This window comes from Lupinus angustifolius, chromosome LG11 (assembly GCF_001865875.1).
Source record: "Lupinus angustifolius cultivar Tanjil chromosome LG11, LupAngTanjil_v1.0, whole genome shotgun sequence".
Classification (NCBI taxonomy): domain Eukaryota; kingdom Viridiplantae; phylum Streptophyta; class Magnoliopsida; order Fabales; family Fabaceae; genus Lupinus; species Lupinus angustifolius.
The window spans coordinates 8,989,040-9,010,531 of record NC_032019.1 but is presented as its reverse complement, the minus strand read 5'-3'; the positions used below and the strand labels follow the sequence as shown (position 1 = coordinate 9,010,531).

The 21,492-nt window shown below is 36.5% G+C and overlaps 3 protein-coding genes across 4 annotated transcripts; all 3 read right to left on the bottom strand.

Annotated features, from left to right (window-relative positions):
• LOC109360591 (exosome complex exonuclease RRP44 homolog A) lies at positions 144 to 13,520 on the bottom strand. 2 transcript variants are annotated; one of them, XM_019605591.1, is made up of 25 exons: positions 13,365 to 13,520; positions 13,123 to 13,260; positions 12,858 to 13,015; positions 11,074 to 11,129; positions 10,800 to 10,922; positions 10,508 to 10,635; positions 10,174 to 10,414; positions 9,186 to 9,339; positions 8,440 to 8,680; positions 7,339 to 7,495; positions 5,905 to 5,973; positions 5,269 to 5,394; positions 5,127 to 5,179; positions 4,397 to 4,503; positions 3,817 to 3,871; positions 3,582 to 3,689; positions 2,707 to 2,810; positions 2,070 to 2,190; positions 1,781 to 1,840; positions 1,587 to 1,692; positions 1,411 to 1,506; positions 1,130 to 1,211; positions 983 to 1,048; positions 486 to 686; positions 144 to 312 (listed from the first exon to the last, which is right to left on the bottom strand). In XM_019605591.1, exons 1-24 carry the CDS (start codon positions 13,416 to 13,418, stop codon positions 488 to 490), a joined length of 2,802 nt encoding a protein of 933 aa, XP_019461136.1. In that variant the 5' UTR covers positions 13,419 to 13,520; the 3' UTR covers positions 144 to 312; positions 486 to 487. The 2 variants fall into 2 exon arrangements, with proteins under 2 accessions (XP_019461136.1, XP_019461134.1); XM_019605589.1 differs by lacking the exon at positions 144 to 312 and having other exon boundaries at positions 369 to 686.
• LOC109359701 lies at positions 17,122 to 18,327 on the bottom strand. Its single transcript, XM_019604396.1, has one exon. It carries the CDS (start codon positions 18,325 to 18,327, stop codon positions 17,122 to 17,124), a length of 1,206 nt encoding a protein of 401 aa, XP_019459941.1.
• Positions 19,242 to 19,958, bottom strand: LOC109359700. The gene has a single exon (XM_019604395.1). The coding sequence runs from the start codon at positions 19,956 to 19,958 to the stop codon at positions 19,242 to 19,244; it is 717 nt and encodes a 238-aa protein (XP_019459940.1).

The window sequence follows — 21,492 nt, the reverse complement described above, 5'->3', positions numbered from 1 at the left end:
AATGAGAAGGTTCTTTCTTGTTATGAGTTGCATTACTAAATTCTCGTGAAATAGCATGCCCCGGAAAGTTGTATGCCACAAACAACTGACTTGTGCATTCAATCAAATAACAAGCATTGGAAATAATGCTGGTGATAATAATAAATCAAACTAGCAATTCTTCAAAAAATAACAATACATGGAATCTCTTAATCTCTTGTAAAATTTTCACACAAAATGGCATTGCCAAATGCCAAGGCTAACCCAGGTATCATTATAAATAAGCTATTCATATTGCTTCACACAGAAAGTTCCCTCCTTTCCATATTATACCTACATAAATGTAAAAGGAATGAATTAGAACTCTGCAACCTATGTTTTGATTCGTCCAACAAAACTTTCTCATGCAAAACCTTCCGTGACCAGTGCTTATATGATGATGGCGATCTAAAGTAGGAGTGACATTTCTCATCATGCTGGTGTTTGCTCCATGCTCATTTACTTACCTCTAAATGAGAGAAAGCTGAAGTTTTGGCCGGTTAGGCTGCGGCTCCACAACCTCCATGTGAATTTGGACTGACTGCAAAATGCTGTATGAAATGCTACCATCCATCTTTTTAATCTTCTGCTGTTGTTCGTCAATGTACCATTCTCCACCTCCCTTTTCTGATCTTGTTGTCAAATATACAGGTCCTTCTATACCGTATCTGTGCAGGGATCAAATGCATGCTGTAAATGACAAACTCAATGACAGTATAAATAGATCTAAAGCTGCCTTCAATCATTAATATTATGGAAACAATCATCTCCTGCTTAAAGTTATATTGATAGATTCACTTTCCTTGTTTTAGTGGTCTTCTCAAGTAACCCTTTCATGGGCTAAATGAAATCGACAACTAAGCCTAAATTCCCCAAGTAGGATTGGCTACATGGATCGAATGATGTCGTTATGGGCTAAATGAGCAAGCAAAGAAAAGAAAGACAAATGAGTAAGAAACTTTACTTGGGAACAAACACAAAAAATCCATTTGATCTTATTTTCACTATCCTAGCCTCTGTGTCAGTTGGCCTGCATGAGCAAAAGATGGATTCCAGAATAAGCTGCAAAGTGCAAACAGATAAGTAACAGTGGGGGGAATTTATCATGTACCTCTTCCGGAAATAAATGAGAGTATGGAGCTCTACAGAGGCCCGGCCTGCCATCTGAGCATTCCTATGCCGATAATTCAAATCTAAACCACATGGGTAAAGAGCATTATTAAGATTTAGTACATATGACACAAAAAGAACAAGACGAATGAAGATAAATTTGCTACTAGATTCTAAATGAATAAAGTTATCATATAGATAACTTCCATTAAGACATTGACAAAATTAAGAAAATAAACCTAGCATTCAAGTTCTAAGTAGATCATTTAAGAGATTTCATACTGTCTGAAATGCCAGTGAGTTGACCCCGGTCTTGAAATATTGGTGGTAGCTTGACTATTCCTAAAGAAGCAGCAAGTAGCCTGTGCACAATGACATCTGCAAGGAACAATGTAGGGTCTTGTATTATAGTGCACAATTGACCCAGTAAACAACATACTATTGTAACTGATACCTACCAGCATATCTTCTTATAGGTGATGTGAAATGGGTATATAGAGGAGCTGCAAGCCCGTAATGATGATATTCTGGGGGGCTAAGTTCCCCACTGCAGAAATAAACTGCCTAAGAGAAGAAAACAAAGAAAGAAAATCAAGTTTCTCTCATAAATTCTAAATATGGGTACTCAAGTTCAAGTTCAAATTCAATTTACCTGACTCATGCACCTAGTAGCCAGAATTCGTATTAACTTATTGAAGTATGGATCATCTCCCTGAAAAGATATTTCAGCATTAGAGGGGGAACTGGAGAAAACAATGGAGACCAAACAAGACCCTCAGAAACGCTGTGCTTAGCAATGTGAGCTATGAAATGTAAACCACTAATGATGCTGTGGCCAAAAACATTATAATATTATCCATAAACTATACATAATATCTTGTCAACTGAAACATTAAAAAACAAGAATGATGCAAAATAAATAGGCAAAAAAATTTACTTACCACAGCATGGTCAAGAGAATCAGCCATTGCTTTTGATGTAGAGACATCCAAGTGCAGGCCAATAGCAGCAGCAGTACGTAGCAAGGGTTCAAGCATCTCTTTAGTTGGAGTTGGATGACGCCTACACAAGAACTAACAATTACCAGGATTGCAATTACAGTATTTTTCCCGTGCAATTGCTTTACCTATTTCTATGTGACATAGTTGGGAAAGATATGACTGTCAACACATTTCAATTTCATTTAGTATAGTAATAGTCAGTTTCCAAAAAATAAGAACAAAATATCAACCAGGTGTTTTGGGTATCTTCTTTATTCAAATTTGGTATATTAGTTTAAGTAATTTAGGAGTCATGAATATCACTTTGAGGGTGTTTTGGTATCTTTTGCTGAATTTTCAATCAAAACTACTATTAAATTTGTGGTTTGTTATTTGGTTTTCTTGGGTGATAATCAGTTACATTTTGTGAGATTCATTTCTCTGCCCACTATCAAACAAAACTTGTGCAAGGGAAAGTACTTGCATTAGATCATGCAATCAGAAATTACTTAATGTACCAAATGCATATTTAAATAAAAGGCAGCCCTTGAGAGAAAACACAGATTTCCTCAAATAAAAAGTCAGATTAGAAAACAACCTTAATAATGAGCACAAAGGAAAACTTTTAAGAATTTGTTGTGCGACAGAAACATTAGCAGCAAGCATAAACTCCTCCACCATTTGGTTGGCTTCGCGGATCTGGTACATAGGGGAGAAAAACTGCCTTTTTCCCGCTCTCCTTGACATGAAGGAGAAGCTAATGCAAAATAAATAAATAAATCATCAATCTAAGTTGCTCTTCTACAAAATATACAATTCAACTACATTTGCAACTACTCATCCTTGAGAGAAAAGCTCAATAACACTTCTTCCGTTCGAGTTATTTTAGAAATCAAAATTCCAAAACCCAAACTCAAGATCCCACTAATACATGAATCTTCTTAGAAAAAAGCATATGTTATTGTGTCGCCTTAGTCATGGCTGAGCCAGAGAAAAGTTACCCTCACACCACACACATAAACATAATACAATAACTGCCTAAAACACTACTGCTAACTGCCTAATATATAAACATTAAATCAAACCACTAATTGCTTCAGCCTTCTTATTCTTTATAATGTAGACCCTCGATGGCCTCGGCCATCTCCTTCAAACACTTACTCAACCCAAACTTGCCAGTGAGAAACCAGGTTTAGAACTCATGCAGAAAGTTTAGAGCTTATACATAAATATGCATAAATCATAAGGATTCAGTTTACAGATACCAGACATCTTCCTAGAATGAATAAACAAATGGCACTAGCAGGAACTTTTTACCCAATAAGAAAAATACACAGTTACCCACCCCCACAACCCCAAAGGATATAATAAATGATAAATAAGATCATACTGTAAGAAGAATAAAACTGTTAACACTCAGCTTTGATTAACAAAGCTGATTACAATGATTAACTAATAACAACAGTTAGTCTAATACATACCAATATCAAGAGGGTCATGTGTCTCTGTGTCAATTTGAAATTTAACTTCAGCAGATGCAAGAGTCAAAGCTCCTCTCTCAATACGCCTTAATCTCATTTTCTGACACATCATAAACGAATCTCCATTTCTCAGACAATTTCACAGCAGAGCATGGGAGCATGCAAATACACCATATTATAATTTTTTATTTTAGTAAACCAAAAAACAAGCATTCATAGATCCATACCTTAGCTAAACTATTCATATTCCTCAAATCTGTAGTTAGTGGATCCATCAATCGACTGTGAGAGAGTAAAAAAATAAAGTAACCATACTACATCACAAAACTCAGATTATATCAGAAAATAACAGAGTAGAAGATTAGGCATAGCCATACGCTAGAAGATGCTCCCCCATCCCAAACACACACAAAAGTTGGTCATGTTAGCACATTGAAAATTGAACACAAAAGCAAAGATCAAAATTAGCTGTTCTTGTTAAAGACTACAATACTACATTATCAAAAAAAGCTAAAAGTTGGAATCCTTAAAAAAGAACATTCGTGAAGTCATTTAGCATGAGCTTCTACTTGATATCTGTCAGAATACACTTGCACCAACTTATGTTTTTGCTTATTTTGTGAAAATCATGAGTTGATACAACTATTTCATAAGCAAGTATAGCAAGCACATCATATGGGATAACAGAATCGCAGCAGAAAAACATTATTTTTTTTACCCCACTCCTAATTATAACTTGGTCCTAATTTAAAGAAACAACAATCTATGCTTGTCAAAAAGATACTTAGAGAAATAAAAGTAGTATACCTATCATCCATCCTAGCTTGTGCTTCAACATAAGACATTGCTGCAGATGATTTAATGACACTTTTTGTGAATCTGCTTGAAACAAAATCCGCCTCGGGTGTCATCTCCTGAGCATACACAAACAATTTAAGTGCAATTCGATTAAGACAGTAAGATGTAAACTTATACAGTGCTCCATTTTGCATCCTTCTTTTGGAACATTTTAAAATATGACGTAAACATGTCAATATTTGATAATATTACTAAAGTAACATGTGTAACATTACATAGGGTGAACTTGCTGTTGGAATAACAAATAACTGGCTACATTAGACATTCTTGGAAGATATGAGAGACAACCCTGTTAGGATAGAAGGGTTAGTTATGAATAGTTGGCTAATTTGTTCAGTAGTTAATTAGAAGGGTTTCATTTAGATAAATATGGGCGAATAAGGGAGTCACTAGAGAATCAGTTTGTGAGAAAAGAGATATTGCTCTTTTGTGAGAAGAGGATCCTTCAAAATGAGGAAACCCTTATCGGAGTCTTCCTCCTTGTTCTCTCAATTTCAGTCCAGCAATAAAACCCTTCTTTCTCATTTAGCAAAATAAAGGCAGTTATCTTACTAAATTTTGTGATTCTGTGGAAATATTTAGAAGATATTTCCTATCAAAAGCTTATTCACATGTACGCAATACAAAGTATATAAATTTAATTAAGTTTAATGGCGGTCATAATATGAGATATGCATACCCATATGACAGAGAATGCTAGCCTTTCCACATCAGATCGAAGAGAACATATATCTGCCAATGAAATTTTTATTAGCGCAAGAAACAAACAGTTATATGCAGATAAAACACAACCAGTTAAAAGAACAGTCAAACAATTTTACCCTCTGTAAGAGGTTTTGGAAGCATATCTATCCGCCGCTCAACAAGGTAGACAGATGTACCCCTCTGGGAAGCCTCGTCATCAAGTGGAGATCCAGGATGCACAAAATTTGTCACATCAGCAATATCTGATAGAAACTCGTTAAAGATTAACCACAGAGGGATTAAGCTGCACAAACTCAAAATGGGGAGTGAAAAGAAGAAAGAGAGCAGGAAAACTAATGCAGCCTGGTTGTTTAAGGCAATAATAGAGGATAAATATTTATGTATTGTTGAGACATACAAGCTCTTAAACACCATTTGATTACATTCTATAGTTCAGAGATGGAGATTCTATTCTGAAATGAATCCTCAAATAACATTTGAACCCTATAAAATTTAGGCCAGGAAAGAAGTAAAATACCTAATAGACCAATACACAAATATTAAACAATTCAGGCACACTAAAGAAAGCATTTAGGTTTACAAACGATTAAAAAAACAGATATGCTAATTAAAATTGCCAAGAAGAGCATTATAATGAAATCATAAATCCATCCTATTGCAGTAATGCACAAATGCTAATTTGAAAATACCCAGCTTTTTTTAACTTGCTGCATATATCATTATTAAAATAAATGTCCTCAGGTAAAGGATACGAACTCCAACTTCAAAGTTTCCATTAGGAAGAGCAGAACAGTGGAGTGCATCATCAATATCCTTGCACCCTGCATGCAAGAAGCAGCATAAATACAACATCCTTAAACCCATTGTTATGAAACTCGAGAGTTCAAGTAAATTCATGGAGCCTTGGTAAACTCCAATCATTAAACACAACATAATGTAGTAAAATAGTTTAACGACGTCCAAAATTATTATTTAACATTATAATTTTATAACTTCAACAACAACAACCAAGCCTTTATCCCATGGGGTTATCTTTTCAATTAGATGTGAGCAAATCTGTGCATCCATCGGCGGCTTTGCTCGACATGCAAGTGTTGCCACCACGAATGGTGAAGCAAGACCAACACTACGGCAAAGTATCATATTATAATTTCATAACTACTCAAATAAAAATAATAAAGTATAAATACACCTTACTATTTGACTCAATTATTACATGATTTTAATTTGACCGATTACTTTATGTTGTAAAAAAAAATACTAAAATTGTAAAATAGCTTCATAAATTCTACATATAATTGCAACACATAGGAAATCAAACCTAAGTATCCCACAGAAACAGAAAGATTTGCATTTTGAGGCCAAATCAATGTATAATAAATGTCAGGTTGTAAACTCACTAGTGAACTCGGAAGTTAATCGATTTTATTAGAGTTTACTTGAACTCATATGAGCTGACCAAAAATAGAGTTTACATGTGAGTTAACTCATTTTTGTGACCAAACACCGTAAACTCGTAGGAGTATAAAAGTCAACTTGGGTAAACCACACTTTACACCAAGTGCTAAGCTAAATTAGATTTAAGCAACTACTACAAATCATTCTTTATCAAAATGAGTGAAGTTGCTAATGATAGAAGTTACAAGTACCTAAGTAGTCAATAGCGCGCTATCGCACTGGGATAGCGGCGTTGCAGTGGTTACCAGCCCTCCACCGCGATGGATGGCCGTCGCGCCTATCGCAGGCCAGAAATCGCGGGGCAGAACCCGCTCCAACAGGGTTGTGCAATAGAACCCTAATTTTAAAGGGGAAAAACCCCCTTTGCCCTTATTTTTTAATACGTGGCAACAAGGGTTACAAGGCTATGTGGAACCCTAGTTTTTAAAGAGGAAAAAACCCTTTTTTCCCTTATTTTTTAATACGTGGCAAGGTTTTTTTAGGGTTTTGGGTAATTTACCCCTCCCTCTTCTCTCTTCTAACATAAAACCTCATGTTCTCCTTTTCCTCTTTCTACAGCAGAAATATGTGAAACCCTCTTTCTTTTCCTCTTTTCCTTCTTTTCACGTTGAAATAAGAAACTAAACAGTACTAAAATGGGAAGTTACACCATGTGTGTTTTGCGTAGTTGTCAATAGTGGCTGAAGCAGAGTAATAATAAAAGTGTGAAAATAAATTAAAACCCATACCTGGAGGGTCAACACTGAAGACACGCACATTTCGCAAATCCTGCCTAATTGGATTGGACAAATCTTCAGAGGAGACTGACCATGGCAATGGTGGCAAGCATGCAAGAACTTGTGAAGAAAATGGCCTTGAATTTATGTCATTTTCTATCAAAACCACCTATATTGTGAACAAAAAAGGAGATCATTTAGTTGATTAAAAACGTAAAAGTAGTATATGTCGCATACAGATTCGTGAAAAAGTATCAACAAGTATTCTGTCAAGCACAGATATGGACATGGTATTGGATAGAAGATCAGTACGACACTTTCTAAAGAATTAGATTAAAGGTGAGGCAAGATACAACATGACATATATAAAAAAATTAAGAACTGTTGTATGTCCTTAGGGAGAACCCGATTCTCTCCAGTGGTGCCAGAGAGCTCATTGAAAGATAATTGGCAGCTAAACAATGCATAAAGATGTAGTCCCGTTTTCCGAACTAGAACAGGACATCACACTCATTAGGGGACAAAGCAGTGATATTTGTGCTTTTGTACATGTCATAAGAGTCAAAAATATTAAAAGTAGCAGTCCAGACCAAACATTTGACCTTGAGGGGAGCTTTTGGTTCCCATATAAATTTATCCAAAAGGAGTCTTTCTCTAGTAGGAGACTTAATGAGGAACTGGCAAAAAGATTTGCAAGAAAAGACTCCTGAAGAATCAAGAGACCAAACTTTCAAATCATTTTACATGGAAAATAGGACAGGTTCAAACAAAACCAAGAGGGACTCTAATCCGGTAACTCCGCTATCATGCAACTTCCATAAAAAATGAAACAATAAACAAATAAAACAAGTAAAAAAATCCTGCAGTGACCATAAGCATGTAACTAGTTTCCTAATGGTTTGCCCGAATAACTGAGTATATCAATTTTCACAAGTCTTAGGTTTAAAATCTCTCTTATATGAAGACAATGAGATGAAGGAGGAACAAATCACTTCCTGGAGAATGTTACATGCATCACCTTCATCAAAAACACTAGCATTTAAATATAGAGATACACACAGTGATTCCCTTCCAATTCTCCATACACAAGCATGTAAGTCCTATATTCCGTACCTCGCTTTCAGTATCTCTATCGCCTATCTCTCCTATAGTTCGCACATAATGCCCTGACGGATACCGTGATTGACGATCCCAAGAATCAACTGCCACAACAATCCTCTTATCCAAAAGGTTCTCAAGCTGGCGTGTTTGGATTCGAATCTTGGGAAATCTGCGATCTTTGGAGACAAACAAGGCATGGACAATACCACCACTCCCTGCAGGCATAGGCATTGGTTCTAAAGATCCACAGTACCTGCAAAGACATTCCAAAGTAAATTTAAGATGGTACAGTACACAAGGTTACTTAGTGGGGTCAGGGAAGGGTAAATGTACATGGCATCACACCCGCAAGCAAAGATGCACTTTGAGCCTATGACCTAAGTCACAAGGCAGCAATCATACTGTTACACCCCAGGCTCATCCTCATATGTAAAGACAAAATATAATTATTTTTTAATAGCTATCTCAAAGACAAAATCTATATACACCTTGATACTATAAGACCTGCCATATTTTCTTCTTCATTTTACATTGGAATGGGAAGAGCCCCTCCTCCCCCCTAAACTCATGTTTTTGCTTATTTGTTTATGATTTCTTTTAATTTCGTAAGGAGGACCTTCCTGTCCTCCTAACTCTTTGTAACCCTCTTCTCTTCATCCCATGAAGTTCTTCTTTTAAGATATTAGGTATAATCAATTGAATGCCAATTTTTGAGTGACAAAGAAATGCCTCAAGTAATCCAAAAAAAAAGCACTTACGAATGCCAGTTTCTCTTTATGATACCGACAATGCGACCAGAAGGGCGACTAGATACAGCATTTATTTCTCCACTAGAACCTTGCTGGGGAATAGTTCTAGGTGCATCATCAGCACTATTTGGTGCAAGATGAACATCTTCATCCTCATCCTCGTCTGCAAATAAATAATATTACCTACCCGATCAAAAAGCATGTTGACAGACATGTGCATACACAAAATAGACTAAGCTGTGTCAAGCTCAAGCATTCTCGGGTTATATGCAGTATGGAGAGAATAAAATAAAGCTACTTGATTTTAAGTGTGTATATACTCTACAGACTATAAATATGTGAACATGCAGAGGTAACGGAAAGCTTTTTATTTTAATATCATCATACTTTCTTTGCCCACTAATGATGCTTTTCCTGGGGAAATCTCAACCTCTCTTTCCTTTGTATTTCTCTTTATCCAAGAACAGTAATAATAACATTAATATTATTAAATAATACAAGTTTATGTGCAACATTGCTGTCTGATGCTTGCACCTGGCCATAATAATGAAGCTGGCTCAAAAACAACACCAACCAAGCCTTAACCCACTAGGTGGGGTTGGCTAATGAAGTTGACTCAAATACTAGGATTAAAATTATAATATTAACCCATTCACCATGTGAATCAGAATGACACCAATGCTAGAATTCAACAAACTTTAGATTTTTCAACAGTCTGGATGTGGTGTATTAGGTTTTAGTGCAGCACAAGGTTCACTTTATCTCCTAATTACCCAATGAAATTTGAAAATAAGGATTTGTCACTATCTTCCCCTTCAATGTCTCTATCATTTTTATTTTTCAAACATAATACATAAATAATATATTTAGGATAGAGATTTCAACAAAAACTGGCCTACTAAACTAAGTATTGAAGATAACCCTGAAAAATATAAATTCATAAGGTTGTTGTCAGTATGCCTTATGGTGCCGGCAAATGGACTAAAAATTAACATACCTCCACATGCTATAGATAGCGACTTCTCTTCTTGCCACTGGTCCTGAGGCAGAAGTTCAACTGCCACAATATCACCATCAAAAGCTCGGTTCATGTTTGAGCGCCCATAAATAATTATTTCATCACCAATGCTTTCACTTCCAACATATGCTTCAAATGGATTGTAACGGTTTACACGAAGTTTCCCTTGATGATATATTCCACGATGCAGACCAGAAGTAATTTCGGACATGGGCTTATGCTGAAAATAAACAAAATGTCAGTACTTAATTAAGCCAGTTTAACCAAACCTGCAGACACAAATTATTTGATAGAAACAATATTAACTAAATACCTCGATATAGATTACTTTCCTCTTGGATGGTCTGAGATCTTCAACCTCTTCCATGTCTACATCTTCTGAAGGCCGCACAAGAAGGTCAAGTAAATCAGGCTGGTCCAAAGACTTCACATATGTCTCAACTGAAAACAGATGACATGTTGACTGATGAGTTTTTAGGACAAAGTTATTCAACAAAGGTGTTAGCTTTAGCGTTCCTCATACAGATAGCTAAGTACATTAGTTGACTAAAAAAATTAAGATATGGCTTGCCTACCAAAGAAAAGATGAATAATAATTCAACTACCTGTTTCTGCATGAATACCCTCTTCATTTGCCTTCCTTTTGTTTTCTTTATCATTAGTAATGAGCAAAACCTTTACTCCACTACCGAGATGATTCTGATACCACTGAGTAGCCACTCGGATAGCTGCACTACCACTATTTAAAGTTACAACTTCAAAAGGATTTTATCTCTCTTGGTAACTCATGAACAAAACCATCCAACCAAGTGAACCAAAAAGCAAATAATAATAAATCATAAACAATGAGTATATTCAAAGTTTATCTAAAGAGCAAACCTCTATCATTCCTATCATTTTTAGTCTCCCCGCTCATTTCCTTAATATATGTATCTCTGTCAACAAAGACACAAAATATCAAATAAAAGTCTCTTCAAATGGGGAAATACTTGCAGCATGATGTGAAGTGAATTCACATCAGTAAAATACATAACTACAACACAAATAATAAAATATAATTCCTTTTCTTCATTGATTTACTTCAAATGATTTTTTGCAGGTCTACAGAAGCAAAAGGTTGTTTCTGAGTGACCAAGATGTCATAGGTTCAAATCATTAAAATAACCTCTCTGGTTGCAGAGGTAAGGTTGTGTACATAGACCACTCTAGGTGGGAACCTTGTGCACTGGACCAGGCCACCCTTTTCTGCAGAAGCAGAGCACGCAAAGCTATTTACCTAATGTCAGTGTTATGTGATTTAAATTTGAGAAAAATAACCCATAGTCCTACACTCCTACACTAACCATCTGCTGAGTATATACACAGAAGGCTTCTTAGTGTTTTTTTGGCTAACGTAAGTTTGTCCATAGATCTTTCTGATGTGTTATTTCAGAGGTTTAGGGAAGAGTTAAGAACGAATGGCGTGCATTATTAACATCCAACTGTTGTATGCTTCAGTGATGACTGACAGACAATGTAAGGATGACTCGGACAGTAACTGGCTTAACAACAAAGGGAAAAGGTCTCAATGTAATCAAAGCCAGTTTGTCGGTGCAAATCCTTTGGCCATGATCAAACTACCTTTATACTTATTGATGAAGCTATCCATGTTTTCGTTGACCTTAAACACCCATTTGCAAGCAACAACAGATCCGTTAGGTGGAAGAGTGACTAGAGTGCTAGTCTGATTTTGAAGTAAAGCATCACTTTATGCCTGCATGGCTGCTTTCCATTGAATATGGGCGACAGCTTCTTTAATAATGCTAGGTTCCAAATGGGTAAAGAATAGTCTAAGTTTGTAAATTATTTGGACCTAGTCTCTCAGGTTATCAGGGAATGCTCTGTGTCCTTCTACTTGGAGCAGTTTTTAATGGTTTACAATGTGGGATTTGGTAAACAAGGAAATAAAAAAATCGATAAAAAAAAAAGAAATATTATTACAAGATTATAGAGAATATTACAAAAGGATAAGAAATCCTCATAAGAATACAAAAGAACATCTAGAAACTACGCAAAATGAACATGCAACAAAGCATGTCAGTCTCTCTGCATATCTAACATATGAACACCCTTTAAAAGCCTATGAATTTGCACCATAGCAAAGCCAAAAAAGTAACCTTGTCCCAGACAATATCAAGGGGCAAAAAGGAGTCACTGAAAATTCTATTATTCCTTTCCAACCAAATACGCCGAAGGACCGCAAAAGGGGAAATAAACATTGTATGGTAGTATGTAATCATCGCAATTATTTGATGCATGTCTTTAACTCAGCCCCCAAACTTGCCTGGGTAGTTACTTTTGGATATGCAACAAGGAGGTTGCACAGCCTTGCTGCATTTTAAGTTTTCCTTTTGTAATAAAAGCTTTTCTGTTTTTCTAGAGGATCCTTTATCCCCTCCCAAATTGCACTTCCCCGCTATTAATCAATTAAAATTTCTTTTTATCTACCAAAATAATATATAACTTCACAACTTGATATGCATGTTATCGCAGTTCGTAGTCTCAATTGCTTATTCACACAACTGAGTAGTAATGTTGTAAAATAAAACTATAACTATAACTGATTACAATGGAGAGATTAGCATTACTCTGCAATGACTACGAAATAAATTAGAATTGAGTACCTATGGTATTCATTGGAGAATACAAAGAAATTTCTCTTGGTATTGCTACAGATAGCTCTAATCCGATTGTAAACAGACAAATTCTTGTTCTTAACCTCTTCAAGGACAATGGACAAGACCACGACATCATCAATAGCCAAATTCTCGAGCAAATCAATCTGTCATCAACCATCATCACACATCAATTTCCAATTCAAAAACAAACACACACTTTCGCCGCAACGAGATTACCAAATCAAATTAAAAACAATGAATGAAGCATTACCTGGTGGAGAACGACATTGGTGTCGAGAACTAGAATAGTGGAAGGAGATGCACTCAAACGAGCAGTGGAAGTGTCACAAACTTTGCAAAACGGAGCGCCGCAGAAAATATCGTCACGCAGATAGTGTTCCCGCACTTGCTACTCTCACCGAAGCATTGAATAAAAATTAAATGAAAGAAGAGAAGATATGAATATATAAAGAGGTGTTTGTTTAGGATTAGGGTTTTAGAGAGAGAAAGTACCTTCATGACTCTGCCAGCTTTGGTTTTCTTGACGAAAGACTTGTTGTGGAGCATCTTCACGGTTTCGAATTTCTTCAGACTGCTATGGTTTTGATGAGCGCCGCAGTGAAGAGTGAGAAAGAGAAAGTGAGTGAGGTTTTAGAATTTTGAGTTTGATTGATTTCTCAGGGTGTGGGTGCCAGAAAGATTAAATAACCATTTTTTACAAAATTAGTTTTTTAAATCATTATTATAAGATATGAGATTATAATCTGAAGGAATAAATTAATATATCTATTTGTTTTTCCTTCTTTTTGTCTATTGATAAGTTTTTTTATAATCTAGACTTGTTAGTTGTTACCTAATAGATTTTGGGAAAGATATACTGTTTTTTTTTTACTTTTATTATATTAGATTTGTTGTTGCTTTTAAAAGAGGAACTAGTAAAATAATAAGTTTTTTTAATATTGATATGATTTGGTTAAGATAAAGGATAAGTTTTATTAATGATGGAGAAGACTGTGAGGGATATTGGAGCAAATAAGGATGATTGTATCACATTAACTTTGAGATATCTATAATTTATCGAATGTAAAGTAATATTTTTATATTATTTGATATTATTTTATTGAATATCGACATAGAAATATAATTTTTTGGGATAGAGGATTCTACTCGTTTTTTCCATGGATATTCTCCTAAGGTATAGAAAAGTTACTGAGAAAGTAGCATTATTCCCATGAATGTTAATTTATGAAGAAGTAAGAATGTTGAATTTTTATCTATTTAAAATATGATGTTGGATTTTCTTATAAGCAAATAAGATAACTAAAAATATATATACATTCGACATATTCACATTCATATGAATCACATTCCTTATAATATTTTTTTGGTGCTTCGGAAATAAAAACACAAAAAAAGCGGAAAGAAAACTAAGTTAAAGAGACAATATCCAACTCCAAGAGAGACAGAACTTCTGCAGGAGGAGGGTCCCAAATTCTAGAAGTCTCAAGAGATCCAAGGCTGAGCTTAGCCAGAAAGTCTGCCACTGAATTCCCTTCTCCGAAGATATGATAGGTTCTAACCTCCCAATTTCTCTCGAGCATGTCACTAATACTGAGAATAATTTCTGCCAATCTGTCCAAACGAACTTGGACTCTTCCCGAAATGAAGTGGATAGCCTCAAGACAATCGTTCTCCAAGATTACCTTCTGATACCCCAAATTACAAACAAGCTTTAACCCAAACTCAATAGCCAGCAACTCCGCTAGAATTGAAGATCCTATGCCAAAAGTAGTAGAGAAGCCAGAGATCCAAATCCCACCATCGCTGCGAATAACACCACCCCCTCTAATGGAATGATCCCTCAAGCTACAGCTTCCGTCAACATTTAGCTTAACCCAACCACTCTCCGGCCGACACCAGTGGGTAGGAGGCAAAGGAGGGTCAATAGAAGAGTTAATAATGGAGCACCAATCGCTAAAATCATGATGGATATTCCTAGTGACATAGGAAATATCCCAAGGAGCACTACCAAAAATAGAGTTATTGCGCCACCTCCAAGACCACCAGACACCGGCTAAAAAGAGGCGGCCATTATTGTGTTTAGCATTTGTCTCTAACCAAGACAAGCAAGAGTCATTATCCCAAAAGGAAACCTCGAAAAAGCCCAAACGATGCCAAAGAGAAGAAGAGTGCCCACAATCTCGGAGAGTGTGCAGAAGATCCTCAGTATGAAAATTACACCGATTACATGTTGACGAAATAGACATATTCCTTTTGAAACGAAGATAATTAGTTGGCAAAGATTCATGCATACATAACCAACAAAGAAACTTTACCTTTTCAGGTACATGCATCCGCCAAAGCCAAGTCCAATTTGACTGTAAGGAACCCAAAACCTCATTGCTCTTAAGCCACCAGTAGCCTGAATTAGCTGTATAAGATCCAGAAGCACTATCATCCCAAGACCAAGCGTTATTAGGACCATAGGAAGAAGGTATGATAAGTTGCACAATAGCCTCTTTCACATGAACAGGAATTACAGTGTAGAGCAAACTGAAATCCCAAGTAGAGTCTTTCCAAAGATCCTTCACAGAAATATGGACATAGACAACCATAGAGCAAAGCAAACCTAAACCTGACCAATTATCATACCAAAGCGAAAGATCACCATCGCCAAGATGAAGTCTGAAACCGCTTCTCAGCATATTAGTTGCTTTAACATTACCCTTCCAGATAGGAGACGAAGAGTACTTGTTAGCAGCAAACAATAGACAAGCATCAGTAAGATACTTCTCTTTAAGGACCTTACACCAAATCTTGTTACTTCCATGGAGAAAATCCCAAGCCAACTTACCAAGTAAAGAGACATTAGATGTGCGAGTATCACGAATTCCCAAACCACTATCTTTTTTATTTCTGGTAATAATCTCCCAATTCACCAAATTCAGACTCTTATTACTAGGATCTCCACCCCAAATAAAATTCCTAGTCATCTTATCCATTCCATGACAAACATTCTGAGGAAGCCACATGCTTTGCATGGTATAAATAGGGATAGCAGTTGTAACAGATTTAGCAAGACATAGTCTCCCTGCCTTATTAAGAAGATTAGATTTCCACGAACTCATGCGCCTCTGGATCTTCTCAATAAGCGGGTTAAAGATAACAGACCAAACCCTACCCTGAACCAACGGAATTCCCAGATAGTTCCCTAAGTTAGAGACTATCTGCATCCCACAAATAGACATGAAACTATGCTTCCTGACGCTGGAAACAAATTTGGAGCAAATAAACTTCGACTTCTCAACATTAACTTTCATACCAGAGGCCTGACAAAAGTCATCCAGCGTAAGGAAAGCAAAATCACCTGAGTATTAGTAGCTTTACAAAAGAGAAGGACATCATCTACAAACAAAAGATGGGATATTGGGGGGCCACCTCTTGAAAGTTTGATCGGTTGCCACAAACCCAAATCAACCTTTTGCTGAATTAAAAGAGATAACTTCTCCATACACAGAACAAACAAGTAAGGGGACATAGGATCACCTTGTCGAAGGCCCCTAGTTGGGGTGAATGTGTCCAAGCGAGAGCCATTCCAAAGAAGAGACATACTTCCATTTCTAACACACCACATGACCATCTTCACAATAGAAGCAGGAATGCCAAAGTCAGCCAGCGTATGCTCAAGGAAGTCCCAATTAACCCTATCATAAGCCTTTTCCAAATCAACCTTAAAAGCCAAAACACCCTTTTTCTGCTTAGATTTATGAATATAATGCATAACTTCCTGAGCAAGAATGACATTATCAGCAGTCCCTCGACCTGGAATAAAGCTACTCTGCAAAGGTCCAATAAGATCACTCAGATAAGGACGTAATCTACTAACCAGAACCTTTGTAACCACCTTATAAGCCACATTACAGAGACTAATAGGACGCAAATCTTTTAGAGAAGTAGGAGATGCGACTTTAGGAATGAGAACCACAAGAGTATCCAGTAGCCGAGGATCCATAAAGCCATTATGGAAAGCATCTTTAACAATCTTCCAAATGTCATTGCCCACAATCGACCAATATTTCTTAAAAAAGTAGGGTTGAAAGCCATCAATACCAGGAGCTTTGAAAGAATGCATAGACATAATCTGCCTGTAGACCTCATCGAAAGTAACAGGAGCAGTCAATTGATCAACCCCAGCAGCGGACAATGTTGGAGTCAACACATTACAACTATCCAGATTGCTTGAACTCAAACCACAGAAAATGGTTTGGAATTAGCAATTAGCCTCATCTCTCAGTTTAACAGGATCACTAGACCAACTACCATCCCCATGGAAAAGGCCATGAATTTTATTCCGCTTCCTTCTAACAATAGTCTGCGTATGAAAGAACTTAGTGTTTCTGTCCCCGAAACGCACCCATTTTTCTCTGGACTTCTGAAACCACAACATTTCCTCCTGCCTCAAAGCTTTATTATAATCTCGCCTCAACTGAGCCTCCAGAGTAACAAGAGTATGACTATCACAAGTTTCCAAACTCAGTTGAATCTCTCTAATTCTAGCTTCAAGTCTCCTTTTCCTCCTGAAAATATTGCCAAATATGTTTTTATTAAAAGAAATAGCATCTTTTTTTACCTTATTCAGACCACCAGTCACATCACTATCCACCAAAGACCAAGCTTGGCGAACAACATCCTCAAAATCAGCATGGGTTGACCAAGCAACCTGAAAGCGGAAAGGGCGACATGAAATAGGCGTACCATCATCACTACATCTGATAAGAATAGGACAGTGATCAGAATGTAATTTAGGTAGGTTCTCAACATAGGCTTCTGAGAAAACCGTGCGCCAATTAGTATCAGCAAGAGCTCGGTCAAGACGCTTAGAGACATTCCTCCCACCTTGCTCACGTCTGAACCAAGTAAATCTACTGCCGATTGCTCCCAAGTCTAATAAACCACAAGAACCCAAGACCTGAGAAAATTTAGTCGCTCTAGGGAGAATGAAATTACCACCTCTCACTTCTGGTGGAAGAATAATTTCATTAAAGTCACCAAGCACCAACCAAGGGAGGGACACCACCCTACGGAGTGTAAGAACGTGTTCCCAAAGCAACTCACGAATCAAAAGGGAAGGACTAGCATAAACCGCAGTACATATCCACTCTCGACCAGGAGACTCGAATTTGACAGAAATGGCCTGATGGAACACATCAATAACTGTACATGTAACCAAGCTACTCACGACAATGAGAACCCAAATACCACCTACATGACCAAAAGCTTCAACAATTCCACCAGCTTTAAAACCAAGGCCATTCCAGAAACCTTCAGCGTCCCTAAACTGACAATGAGTTTCCAAGACAATGAAAACTGAGGGTTGATATTTTCTAATCAACTCCCTTACATGACGGAGACCATTGCTACTAATAGCACCACGAACATTCCAAGAGATTATATTAAAATTCTGAAACTCAATCATAAAAACGAGTAGGAAAAAAAACCCAACATTAGCATTCCATGCTAGATTCATGAGCATCTAGGGGGTCATTGATCACACTAGAATTTTCACCACATTGCATTATATTAGTTGGTCCATGCAAGGAAACATTAACCTCTCCACCATAAACACGTTGAGCACCTCCATGCATGGTTTCATTAATTTCATTAAGCTTACCAAGAGTATGACGTGTAGATGCTTCAATAAGAGGTTGAAAGGGTGTATTAGCATTGGCAGGATCTTCCATGCAAGAACCATCTGCTGCCGAGTGTAATTCCAAAGCCAAGACGTGTTCCTTTTCAACCAAAGCCTTATTAGATGGATGAACCACCTTATTAACTAGCAATAAATCCCGAGCTCAAAATCTCTACTTAAAGACCATATTATCCTAATTGGGATTATTAGAGTTTTCTATGTTTTAACCGCACTGCGCATTAAATCATCATTATTGGTATTGTTAGCATTAACTGGTGGACCCCAACTTTTCTGCATTTCCCCAAACGTGAATGAGGGAATAGTAACAGATTTTGAGGAAGCCAATGAATGCACTTTATCACTGCCGTTTTGGGAAGAATGTGAATAGGGTTTGATGAAACTTCCACCCCTCCCCCCATATCTGGCCTCATTCTTTTCTGGTTGTTGTTCTTTTTAATATCATGGACCACCTTAGACAAAGAAGGAGAGCCAGAAACATTTTCATTGAAAACACTAACATCTTTAGCCAAAGGATTCTGATGGTCCATTTCCTTAGGGTCTTTGAATGTGATTGAAATATTTTTGTTTGGAAGTCTCTTCTTTCTTGTAATCGTTAGCCACTCCCCATAATTCTCCAATGAATTTGTAACGGTAGAAGGGATAGAAGGATGATCAACAAGGATCGACTCCCCAACAATATTTCATAACTGCTCTTCCGTTGCACTGGTTTCTGGAGATGGTGCAACTGTTGGTTTGCTAGAGCAATTTCTTGTAACATGGCCATAACAACCACAAGTCTTGCAAATCACATGCAATCCCTCATACATAACTTTGTAGAAATGCCCTCCCAAATTGTACCTTCCAACCATCGGTTTAGTGAGATCAATCTCGACACAAACCCTAGCATATCGTCCATGGGCAGCCCTTAACGTGTTTGTGTCCACCTTTACAGGTCTACCAACACACGACGCTAAGCTTAGAAGGAAACTTTCATCATAGTACACCATATTCAGACCGGGAAAACGAATCCAAACCAGGGTACGATCTACTTTAGCCATTGGAGCAACAAACTCCGGCGTCCAGCACGCTACTGCCACATAGTGGTCAAATAACATCCAAGGACCACCTCCAATTACAGTTTCTCTGTCCGCCTGCAAGTCAAATTTGACATAGTAGAAACCATGATCAACATCAACCATATCAAAACCTCCCTGAAGCTTCCAAATCCTTTGTAACCGATCTTTGAACACATTATAGCTGAGTGATTTTCCAACTAGAGTGATGACTAGGGCATCCCTCCCAGGGGAACAAAGTTCTTCAAAGACCTCCTTATCCAAAGAGATATGAGGAACCAAAGGATTACCTTCTTCATATGCAATAGTCATGAGTTTATCAGCCACTAAGTCCCTCTTGACCATTGAACGTGGTGGTTGTTGCTTGTCAAGAACTTTGTCCCTAAAGGAAATCCCATCGCTTACCAAAGATGGTTGAAACTTCCTACCATCTGGGGGTTTCGAAGGAGTAGGGGGCGCTCAGAAAAATTTGTACGAAACATGCAGAGAGAAAATTTGCTCAGAAAATTCTTAACAGTAGACATTCCTTATAATGTGCTACAAAAACAAATTCACCATCTTCCGAAGTAGAATAAAAAATGGAATAAATTACACTCACTCTTGAATTTTAGTAAAATAAAATAAATCATTCCTCAATTTTTAAAATTTACACAAACCCTGATAATTTATATGCATATATTATACCAACTATCTTAACATGAGAGATAAATAAAATATTTTAAACAAAAATTGTAATAAGTATAATTAAGTTAAACAAAATATAATATATTATAAAGACCAATAGGTCCAAATAGCATACGACACAATACTTTTTCATTATTTTTTGTTCGTTAGAATATAATATAAGAGTGATTTAAACAATATATAATTAGAACTATTTATGTATTTTATAACAAACCAAAAATAATAAAGAGACATTGACTCTTATATTATTTGGATGTATCTCCACAATATATAATATTTTGTTTAATTTAATGTCATTCATCACATTTTTTAAAATATTACACTTATTTTCTCATGCATGGGTAGTTGTTGTAATGTATGAATATAAATAGTAGAGATGACAACGAGAGCGGACGGACGCGAGTAGTAATTTCTCGTTCTCAAACTCATACTATTTGCGGGTACCCTATTGGTTTTAAATTTTTATTATATATTTTATAACAATCGATATATAAAAATAATTATTACATGTGAACAATCAATTTTGTCCGGCCTAGTTTCATATTCTCCTCACATCGGTTGACTCAGAAGAGTTTTCCCTGATCAATAAACACTCAATTTGTTAAAGATTTTATCTTTTTTTATTTTTATTTTTATGCTCATCAGACCGATCATAGTCTTGTGATGTTTAAAGTGCAAACACGTTATCCTTGATTAAATTAATTTAGGTAATGATTTTTCAACACAAGCATTAGACATGAACATGTTTAAATATGATTTTAAGAACTTGTAATTCACAGTTTCACTGAACTTTGTGTTTCGGATTAGATTAGGGAATGAATTATGCTCACAAGGTTGTTAGAGTCAAAACGTGAGTCCTCACATTTTTTTATGAATGGCAATCTATACCCATTAATCCCTGGTCTTAGTGTGGCAAGAAAATAATAGATTACTTGCATATTCAAGAAAGAAAGTCCCAAACAGATTATCATATGTTTTGAAATGCTTAAACCTCTCAAACAAATTAATCACGTGAATGAATGTATCATTTCTCACTCACCAACCATTTACAAATCTTCTATGAAAGCCTTCGAAGCTGCTACTAATGTGGATCCAAAGAAAACAGTGCCTAAGCTCTTGGAATCAATTCATGATCTATATTCTACAGATTTCCTGTGATGACAGTGTCATAAATGTTGCAAGTGGAAAGATAAGT